Source organism: Quercus lobata, chromosome 5 (assembly GCF_001633185.2).
Source record: "Quercus lobata isolate SW786 chromosome 5, ValleyOak3.0 Primary Assembly, whole genome shotgun sequence".
NCBI lineage: Eukaryota > Viridiplantae > Streptophyta > Magnoliopsida > Fagales > Fagaceae > Quercus > Quercus lobata.
In genome coordinates, this window is record NC_044908.1 from 21,234,505 (window position 1) to 21,246,049 (window position 11,545).

The window sequence follows — 11,545 nt, forward strand, 5'->3', positions numbered from 1 at the left end:
TTACCACCAACATTTGGGATATTTAGATACTGGCAGCGTGAAAAATACGAGCAAGACATGCTTTGTATGGTGATACCTGGCGGGTTGAATAATTCCAACTCTATGATTTAAAAATGAAACGCAAATTTTCTCTTCCTTTTACAATTACAATAGCAGGAAAATGTGCAGACAAAGCAAAGGAAGGGACCAAGAATATAGTCTCTATTTGAGCTACCATCAGATGATGAGTTCCAATATACAATCGGCAAAGAATTAAGTCTAATAATCATAATCAGCCTGTAGACATCTTATTTGAGCTACTATAAGATGATGAGTTCCAATACACAATTCAGGCAAGATTTATCATGCTGGTACAGATAGAGTTTAGTTTCTACTTTGACTTGAATTTCTCTCTCAAATTTGGTTGTTTATGCAATGCCCTTTGAGGAGGCCCAGGGCTCAATGTCAAACACAAGTATTTTATGCAACATAATTCCAAGTTTCAAATCATTGTATACACTACTTTGGTAACATACTGCAAATGTTAAAAATTTTTAGTATTTATTAGAGGAAATTGGTATATAGATTCATTGAAGAACTACAAATCTGGAACCAGGAGTCTGGAAGCAGTCAAGTAAGAGAGCACATACGAAAAGAATATACTAAAATAATTCCCAAAGAGTAACTTAATAACTTTTGCATTCATGGTTTGCTACTAAAAAGAAAAGCACATTGATATCTAGGAAAATGGTTCAGTTCACTTGCATATTTTCAGGAAAAGGTATTGAAGCACAACAATGATAGTAACCATTTTCATCAATCGTAAATCTCTGTGAAAGATGAGCTTCACGGATAAGATACTCCCCCCATTCCTCTGATCCAAACTGTTTGAAAATACCACGTGCATCAAAAGAATCAGCATTTCTAGTCCATTTCTTCCTAAACAGTAAGTTCCATATGTTAGTCACAGCTGTGAGAAAAGAGAAGACAAACACAACTGCAACACTGGGAGCATCTAATAAGTACCAGGAAAAAGAAAGGAAAATGGAAAAAGAAATGGTAGTCACACCTTTCTCTATGCCTCGCATTCATCACAGTGGCATGCAACTGCAATTCAAGGAAACAGAAAACCCACATTATTTGCACTTTCAAGATTCATATGATACTATTACTATTTTAAGTTCTTATAAGGGGGAATTCATATGGCCATAAAATTCTAATCAAACTCTAATTTTGAAACAACATACAATTACAATTTACAACACTCTTGAACACCCAAAAAACCAAGTATGCCTTATATATTACAAATCTGTTTGGGATCTGTTTATTTTGCTAAAATTGAAAACTTTTTGCTAAAAACATTGTAAATAAAGGTAAAAGTTAGCTGAAATAGTACAATAGGACCCATGAATAGTATTAAAAAGTGCAGTGGAACCCATGAATAGTAACAAAAATAAGCTAAATAATAAAATAAATTGGCAAAAATAATCTTTGCCCAACAAACACTAAATACGCAGGAATTATGTAAGGAAGTAAGGCTTTATTAAGGGATCTGGAGTCGACTCCAAAGTTTTGGGACAAAGGCTTTTGTTGTTGCTATTGTTGTTGTTCTATGTCAGGAAGTATAAATTGAAGAAGAATGCACTAAAATAATGTAATCTTTGACCAGCAGGTAATAGTTCAAGCTGGTGTTTTTAATTTTTGAACATTACAAAACTGGTTATTGGGTTTGATTTTGTATCTTACTATACACATATTTTACTCAATAGTTTACATTACAATTCAAATTATATGGTAAATATATATATATATATATATATACACAATGTTGCACAGACACGGACACGGGGATACGGTAATTTTTGAAAAATAAGGACACGACACGGCGAGGACATAGCGGTTAAATAATTAATTAAATTTTATATTTAGGCATATTTTTTAATATTTTTAGACATAAAATACGTTTATGTCTAGAATTTAAATTATGTAAGAACTACAAATAAGTAAACTAACACCCAAAGTAGTACAATAATACACATAAAATCTTCAAACACTTTCAGTATTCATTTTAGTAAAATCACCTACAATATTTAACTTTAATAAATAAATAAAACTATAGCAGGACACACAAAAACAAATTTATATGTTATAACTATTATATAAAAAATAAATAAAATAAATAGGACAGAGGGCACCCACAGGCCATAGCAGCAGTTAAAAAACAAAAAAAAACAAAAACAAAACGCATTATAAATAAGTGAGTAACAATACATTCACCAAAATTAATATTGAAAAAAAAAAAAAAAAACAGAGAAGAGAATCAAGAGATCGGTTCACGCCGAGAGAGAGAGAGATCGGAAGGGACAGAAGACAGAGGGCACGGCGTCGACGTCGAAGCTCGCCGATCAGCCTGATCTAACTCCGGCGAGGGACAGAAGGCAGCGGCATCGACAGAGGGAGGGTGGGTTGAGAAGAACTTGAGATGTGGTTTCAACTTTCAGTCTAAGAGACTCTAAACTTGCTTTATTATTTTAGGGTTATCACAAAATCAATGGTATTGGTAAGTTTACAGGTCAAAATCTGTGATTTTTTTTTTTTTCACTGCTAGCATGTCGAACGCGTTGGAACCACGTCGGCGCTGTGTCGGAGCCGTGTCGGAGAAGTGAAAAAAAAAAAGAAAGGGACACCACCGGACACCAGAATCTGGTGCGTCGTTCCCGTTCCGGTGTCTGACACGTGTCGGACGCGGACACGACGCCAAAAATGGCGTTTCCGTGCAACCTAGTATATATATATATATATATATATATATATATTTTACTTTTCTTTTTGGCATCTCCAATCACCAAAATTGGTCCACAGTTTGGCTCATATAAATACTGACCCACCACCTGTACAGTTAAATAACTGGTCTAAATTCAATCTTACAGTGCAAAGTGAACAAGCATCAAATAATGCAATGACCAAAAGCAAAACACACGAAGAAAAGTTTTGGTATATGTCAAGAAAACTTATATGACAAGAAGCTACTTAAAGAGAACTCAGCATGAAAACAAGCTAATGATGCTATATCACAACCTCAAAGGACATCAGCAAATATTTGTTCATATCTCAAAACACGTAGATGGAAACAGTTCGTCCAGTAACAAGCTAAGGATTGTATATCAGAATCTCAAAGGACAACGTCATGTTACGTAAATCTCATGAAATGTATGAGAATATTTAGAAATCTTAGAAGACAAAGAAGTATTCCCCAAAAATGATATGAGCATTAACAGCAAAAACTGAGGCATAGAAAAACTGCATTTTGACCTTAGCAAAACGTTGGGAAATTTCAATAAGTCTTGTTCAGATGATAAGGTCAAATGAATTCATTAAAACTATAGATGAAAACTCTGTAACTTCACAGCTTTTTTTTTTTTTTTTTAAGAAATTAATAATTAATTTTATATTTCAAGGCCTCCTTACTTTTTATCTCAAAGTTTGTATATCCCATAATTTCAGAGAGAGAAAAATGCATTAGTTTAACAAAAAACTATTTAATCCTCTCCTACTCCCTTCGTCACCACGCACCACCCCCTCCCACCCCACACACACACACCTCAAAAAAAAAAAAAAAAAAAAAAAAAAAAAAAAAAACCCTCTCCTTTGATACTTTCTCTATTTTTCAGGTTATATGTTGACATCAATACATAAGCATAAACGAGCACCCGTTGACCACCTTCCTAGGCACTTGCACTTTTGGAAAACTTGAATTTGTTTAAGGAAATAGTAGCACTGATGCATGAAGAATAAGTACTTAAGTGGCTGAGAAAGTTTCAAAAGCTATCATACATGCTTCTCACATTAAGAACTTCAAGTTCATGCAGTGACCAAAGTACAGTCACATATGCATGCATTGTTAAAACTTCAAGTACAGCAAAAGAATCTTATGGGAAGCACACGTAGCTCAAAAGCATAAAGCATAATTTAAAAAAAAAGGAAGGGAAGGATATAAAAAGGTAATATATTATACCTTTAACTTTTGATTAGCATCTTTTTCAAGGACCAGTCCAGCTTCAACATATGCATCAGTAATGACTTCTGAGAAAGTTCAAGAAATTCAAAAATACTTCTTCCACAGAAACAACTTAAACCTAATTAAAGAAGATAGTATTAGTCTTTCTCATTTGTTAGTACAGACAAAAAATTGGATACGACAAGCACGTAACAGTCTCTCCTCACTGCCAATTTCTTCCACAGGGGCATAAAGAACACGGGCTTTGGCCAAAGAACCTCTCATGCAATCCTACAAAGACATGAAATGAGTTCGTCAAGGAAAATATCTTCATCCCTCACCCATTGCAAATATAACAATGAAACCACCTTCCAATGTGCCAAAATCTAGAGGGTTTTTAATCCATGAATGTGATTTTCAATAAAGAGGTCAAACATTAAACTATTTCCTACTTAATTCACCGAAAAATAAAAAATAAAGTAGACGATTGGTCAGCATATAACACATCTCAACTTAAACACACCTCCCAATGCTTAACAAGATCATTCACAATTAAGGTATAAACTGCATATGACACACCTTAACCTAAACAAATTCAGATATACATTAACTATCTAACAACTGGTGTACATGTGCTTACACATATCTACGCACTTCAGCTTTGGTGACCACTGTTGTCAAGAAGCTTGAAGCATGATATCTTTTCAATGCATATTCAAAACATATATTGGACACAACTATCTTTTTTTATATATATAAGTATTGGACACAACTATCTTACCCTTTGGACATAGAAAAAGATCTTACCAGCCCCTTAAGCCTTATAGAGACAGGCCGATTATCCAAAGCATCCATCACTTTTGAGGAGATACTCTGGGAACAAATATTACACATTGATGTCAAGCAGTGCCACTTCAGCCACATCTACCTTATTCAGTATAAAGTTGTTAACTGCAAAACCTCAGCAGCTGCACTAACACGGTCCTTGTTCCACAATTTTAGCATGAGTACAGTCAAGTGAAACGTTTTCGGTTTAATGAATATGGATTTGTCAATTCCCAAGTCGGCTGAGTGCAACATGCAGCAGTGTTTGTTAGAGGAGGAAGAGGATAAAAGAAAATAAAAGAATTGATTCTCTGATGATAAAAATGCAAACAGATGATCATCTGTGAGTCTTAAGAAAGATACATACAAATATAATCATGAAAACACACATGATAAATAACCAGGTAACATAAATATGATATGGGGGAAAAAGGATTTGCAGTTGCATTATAAAACCCCATATATGAGCCTTTAAATCAATGCAATCACAAACAAAAAATAAATACTTATGTAAGTGAAAAAGGATGTTAGGTGGCACCATGACTAGGCAAGTAGTAAGAAAAATATAATATACACACACATACGCACGCACGCACAATACTAAATCATGCTACAGCAGACCAGCTAAAGAACAAGACCACTGCACAATCTCTTGATATAAATTTTTTATGCTCCTTAGGCATCATGTAGTATAATTGTTGGCATACCAGATAAAAGAGAAGACTTTGATGCTTTAGGGGCATAACTGACAAGAGGTATTTTACTCCTATTCACTTTAACATGTTCATTGTCATCATCAGTTTTGAGTTCAACAGCAACATCAGGTTGTTTATCTAACTGCCGGTGCCCAACTTCATTGTCAGTAGCATCTTCATTTGAATCACTATCCCTATTCCCATCTGGGCAACCATCACTATTCCCCAATATGGAATTCTGAAAATTCAGAAGCTTATTAACCAGTTCAGGGTGTACAGCCAATGGAAGTGATATGAAGTGAGAGTATTCGAGATTTGGGCTTTTAACTGCCTGTATTTGAAAGGAGAGAAGAAGAAGAAAAAAAAAAAAGTTAGTGATTAATACAACATTATGTGTAAGAAATAAAAAGTTAGTGATTAATACAACATTATGTGTTTGAGTTGAAAATCAAGAAAATAATGCTGAAGAAAACATTTAACAAATAGTGTATAAAATAATTAAGAATGTGATCTAAAAAAAAAAAAAACTCAATTCAAGCCAATTTCATTGACATGAAATATTCTAGAAGGATAAAAAATATTGCATTCCTCATAACATCTTTTCGAAAATCATATTAATAGACAACTGACCTCATCAATTATAGTTTGTATCTTTTCTGAAGCACTATTGACACTTTCAATTGAAGGGCCTTCAATGGCTGCAAGATTATCATGTAAAACTTAATCAAAGGACAATAAAAACATCACATTCACATATTCTAAAAAGTAGTAGAAATTTTACATAATAATCAGCAGTAAATAATATATGTTATGATACAATTATGGAAGAAATTTAACACGGTTGAAGGCTTTAAAGCAACAATTTATCATAATGACCATATACAAGATTCACATAGATTATAAGAAACCCAAACTCACTAATAGAATCATCCTTCTTGGATGACGGAAATATAATTTTAACTCCCATCTCTTCTTCAATCTTTCTCTGTGTAGATCCTCTGAGGGAAAAAAAATTATAAGGAAATGAATGTTTTATTGTAGTACAAAATTATTTACATGCTGAATTGTGTACCCTTTTCCTTCTATAAATCGAATTAGAGAAGCACCAACCTGCATATCAAATATAGAGCATTAGACCAATTTGAAAAGAATGAAATATTAAAATCTTAAGTTTGAAGGAGCTGGCTATCAAGGATTCCAAAAAGTGAGAAACAACTGAGCAAAATGGTAACCATATAACCAGTATAAGGTCAATAAAATTTTGATATTATTTCTTACTGCAGCTTTGCCAAAAGCATGAAATCCATCCAGCATTGGGGAAAACTTCTAAATTGGTTAAAGCCATTCCATGCCAAAGTACTAACTTTTCCAGAACCATATTTTAGAGCATCCATGCAGGATTTCTTGAACTATCAATTTTGGCGTTTAACATTTCCTGGCAAAACTATATATAGTAGAAAATATTCTCAGGGAAAATGATTTGTTTTCTATTGTTTGGTTGGGAATCTGTATAAAATATTTACTCTGATAGTTGCACTGAAAATCTCCATGTTAAAACACACAAAAAGTCGGTAGACAGTGGTGGTGGAAGGATTTTTTTTTTTTTTTGGGGGTTGGGGAAGGGGGGGAGGTGGGGGGGGCTCGTGCAAATGAAGGGCGGCAGTGGGAGGGGGGAAAGGAGAGGTGGTAAGGGAGTAAGAGGAAGAAAGGTTGGTATCGGCAGGGAGGGGAGAAAGGTGGTAGTTGCAAGGGGAGTGGGTAGTGGAGGGTGGTGGTGGTGATGCAGAGGAATGAACTAAGCTGGTAGTAGCAACATGAGGGAGTGGAAAGTAAGAAGGTGGAAGTGTCAGTGTGGAGGAGGGAGAGGAGGAATGTGTTGTTGGCAGCAGCAAGGAGGAGGAGAAAGGTCAGGATGACGCCACAGAGGGGAGGGAGGTGATAGACATGGCATGGAGAAGTGAGGGCTGGAAAATGTTTCACTTTTTGAAGGCATGAACCATTTTACACCATCTTAGTGTAATTTTCTATTGAAAGAATCTCCCATTAACTAGCAATTTTTCGGGAAGTACTTTACACTGCCATAGAGATAAGTATAGAAAGAAGAATCTGACAACTGTCAGCAATATATATTGCTGCAATTGGAAATGATTTACTTACTAATTCAATTGTTGTCATTGCTTAGAGAGCGCACCCAAAAAAAACCTTCCATGAAGAGTTATGAAGGTTAAAATGGGCACATTACAGACTAATATCTTCAGAAATGAGGAAGTTGAAAAACCATACATATAATTTGCATATAAATACAGAACTTAGAGGCAGTACAAAGTACCAGTTTTTTTTCTTAAATTCGCAAATAAATGTTGACTACTGATAGATTTTAGACTGCAAAGCAACTGAAATTTGAAGTTAGGATAACGTGTACAGTTAACACTTCTAGACAACCCCCCCACCCCAAAAAAAAAGGAATAATAATAAACGATTACATTGCAATAAACAAGAAAAGCATGCCACCAAAGTGCAATACAACTGCTGCCAATGAGGTCCAATGTGCATTAGAAGTAAAAAATTAATGAAGAACCCTGTTGTTCGATAAAGTCAGCTCTTTACACCAACCAACACCTTGACAAGAAAAAAGGCCAATGAGAATGGGCACATTGAAAAGCATAGCCGACAAATTCATGCCGAAAAGTTTGCAAATGGGCCTGGTAAACATACACACATATAGATGGACAATTTAAAGAAGAAGAAGCAACAACAAGAACTAAACTATTAACATCTAACCTCAGCTGAAATTGAATGCTTTTCTGATTCTCCTTCCAAGACATTATTATCTTCATCACTATACTGCACTGTGCTGGAACTGATATTTGAGTCGGTTTTTTCAGTCACCGATTCTGCTGACTTCATAACATGTTGAACATTAGAAACAATGCTAGATGTGCTACATTGCACTTCTTGAACTTGACTTCCATCTTCTGACTCCACTATTACATCCTTTACCAAGCATTCTGCAAATTTACATGCTAATTCATAGGCAACAGCAGAGGTAATATATCATCAAATTTCCTTTGATAAGCCTATTGTTACAAAAGAGTACAATGATCCAAACTGACGGGTTTTTGATTTTATAAAAGCCAATTCTCAACATAGAGAACATTACAACAAGAGGATAAAAACAAGGTATTATTTATCATGAATGATCCTGCAGTAGACCTTTTTTATAAGTTGCACAAACAGTTAATGATTCTTACAGGGGTAGAGGTAAAGCTCATTTGGAGAAACAGATTTTTTTTTTTTTTTTTTGGGGATAATTTAGAAACAAAGAGAAATCTTACTACAAGCAAATCACTATAATTCAATTCAAAAACTCCATAAATTGATTAAGATGTGATGACATAAATCTACAACTTTACATCTAGGGAACATATAAATGATAAGACCAAATCTGTGGATTAACTTTGTCCGAGTTTGTTATATAAAATCATAACTTGAAAAAGATCAAAAAAAAAAAAGAAAAAGAACCAGACTAACTCTTCAAGTCTATCAATCTAGCTCATAGATTATGATTGTGTAAGAAGATAACCAACCTTCATCGGAAACGGCTTGTGTACAGACTGGTCTCCATATAGGAGTAACTGTTTTGAGCTTTTTGCTCTGGTCCATAGCACTTTGCTTTTCCTTTCCACCACCCATATTAAAATTATAGCTCAAACCTTGGAGAAAAAAAAAAAGGGAATTCATCTCCGTCCAACTTTGCTGATCAAAGACTAGTTTTTCTAACTTTTCCTAGACGTTGAATTTAATAATCACACGTGCACTGGCAGCGGAACTCAGTGCTAAAATAAAATCCCATATTTATTTATTACTTACAAGTACTGCAGTGCTGTGAGGTCGGAGAATGAAGTCACTTTCTTCCCTGTCAAGTTGCTTGAACTCAAATTCCTGCTTGTAATTTATCAAAGAAGAAAGAGCTGGTGTCGTTACCATAAAGCAGTCAAAATTGGAAAGTTTCAAAAGAAAAAGAAAAAGAAAAAGAAAAATAAACTTTCATTGGATAATGACAATAATGACTCACTGAGTAAAAATTAAAATAAAAAATTCAAATTCCAACATAGTTACATAGACCAACCACTCTGTCTCTCCAGAGTCTCCTTCTCTCTATATATCTGTTTTCTTTTTTTCTTTCTTCTTCTAGACTGCAAAGACCATTCTTTGTTCAAATTCAAACACCCCAGTAAATTGTCCAAGGTTGTGTCTAGGATAGGCACAACATCCCTGCACGTGAATTGGTGTCACCAAAATCAAGCTTATGGCTGACTTAGATAAACTTCACAACTACCCCCAATGAATCTAAATCTAGTTCTGAATTAGCTGCATCATGGGAAGCAGTTTTGTCCAACAACACCTCCCTCCTTGGCCTAAGGAGAGCCATAATAAGATTACAGTCAGAGTTTGACATACACTTCTCTAACCATTATCACTTTCATATCTCTTTGCAATTCAAGGCAGGGCCGGATAGATTTCATGATAGACATTTTAATCCCAACTTCCCAACAAATGGTTATCGAGTGAGCCATAAATAAATATAAAAAATCAATTATGTAGGACAAAAATTGTGTTCCCAAAGTTCCTAAAAGGTCGTAACCAATGTACAAGGCTCTCCCACTCTCGTGGGGTTTGGAAGAGATTTATTTATTTATTTTTATTTTTTTATATATAACATAGAGAGAACCTTTCTAAAGAACAGCCCTTTAAACTAGCCTCTAGCCAGTAAAATCTATTGGCAAGTAACCCCATCCGTCAGAACCACTTGCCGGGTAATCCTAGGGCATTCACCCCTAATGGGCTTTAGCAGTTTATGCTCATGTGCAAGAGCAATGGGGGAAGAGATTGTTAGTAGGCTTTGCTTCCTAAAATGAAATTAAACAAACACCTTCCCATGAATTATATATGAATTTTTGTACAACCTTTTATCATATCCCCTATTTAACTTAACTCACATTTTTCTATACTTACAATTAACAAAATGCTAACCAAATTAAGACATAAAATTTAATAATAATTCAAATACAATTGAATATTGAAACACAGAAAATCAAAGTTCAAAAACTTGAAAGTAATTTACTGGCCTGGTCACCACAGAAAATTTCAGCACACAGTCCACTCTGCAACAATTGCATAACAAAATAATATAGCCATTTTTTTTCTCTCTCAAATAATTATAAAAAAAAAAAAATTAACATTTCTCACCATGAAATTGGAATTATTATGGACAAAGTTTAGTTACAAAATTAGTTATAGCCTTAGGCTACAAACATATTTAATATTTTTTTATTGGTTGTGAATTTTGATAAATCCACCATTGGATTACATCTTCTTCTTATATCCTCTATGCTTGCAAAATTTCAAGAAAATTAAAGATCAATAGCTATGTCATCAATAAATTTTTTAAATTATAAGTTTTTGTAATTTAAAATTATGCACAAAATATAAACTTATAGATCATATAGTAAATGATATCCGATTGACAAAAAATTTAACATGTGTATTAAGGGCATAAAGAACATGCAATTTAACGGTTAGATTTTCAAAATATGTTGTAGTATTTATTTTATTGAGTGAATTTGTAGCCTTAAGCTATAACCAATTTTGTAGCTAAACTTTGTCCAATTATTATAATCAGAAATGTCTTTAAAAGTTGTTATTTTAAAAGTGCTATGTATGCATACTTCTTTAACTAAAAAAACTCAAGACTTAAACCCTGTTTGGTTCTCGAGAAAAGCAAAAAGAAAATTTTTTTGAATCTTATGTACTTGAAGAGAGACCTCAAAGATATCATTAGGAAGGAACCTAATACTATGTTTGGTTGGGATGAATTTAGGTAGGATGGAAAACATAGGGAGGAAAATGGAAAATGGAGTGGAAAACAGTGTTTTCCACTGTTTGGCAAACAAGAGAAAATAGAGAGGAAGGAAAACCCGAAAGAAAATTTTCTCTCCCGGGCCCACAAATTTTTTCCTCCCAAATCGGGAGGAAAAGCCTAAAGAGA

At 34.1% G+C, this 11,545-nt stretch overlaps 1 protein-coding gene across 1 annotated transcript; it reads right to left on the minus strand.

Annotated features, from left to right (window-relative positions):
* Positions 1 to 521: 521 nt before the first annotated feature.
* Positions 522 to 10,421, minus strand: LOC115991964 (A-kinase anchor protein 7-like). The gene is made up of 14 exons (XM_031115975.1): positions 9,626 to 10,421; positions 9,367 to 9,438; positions 9,084 to 9,209; positions 8,278 to 8,519; positions 6,569 to 6,606; positions 6,415 to 6,494; positions 6,127 to 6,194; positions 5,509 to 5,827; positions 4,928 to 5,043; positions 4,784 to 4,849; positions 4,177 to 4,267; positions 3,995 to 4,062; positions 1,049 to 1,086; positions 522 to 918 (listed from the first exon to the last, which is right to left on the minus strand). Exons 3-14 carry the CDS (start codon positions 9,187 to 9,189, stop codon positions 732 to 734), a joined length of 1,419 nt encoding a protein of 472 aa, XP_030971835.1. The 5' UTR covers positions 9,190 to 9,209; positions 9,367 to 9,438; positions 9,626 to 10,421; the 3' UTR covers positions 522 to 731.
* Between the last annotated feature and the right edge of the window lie 1,124 nt (positions 10,422 to 11,545).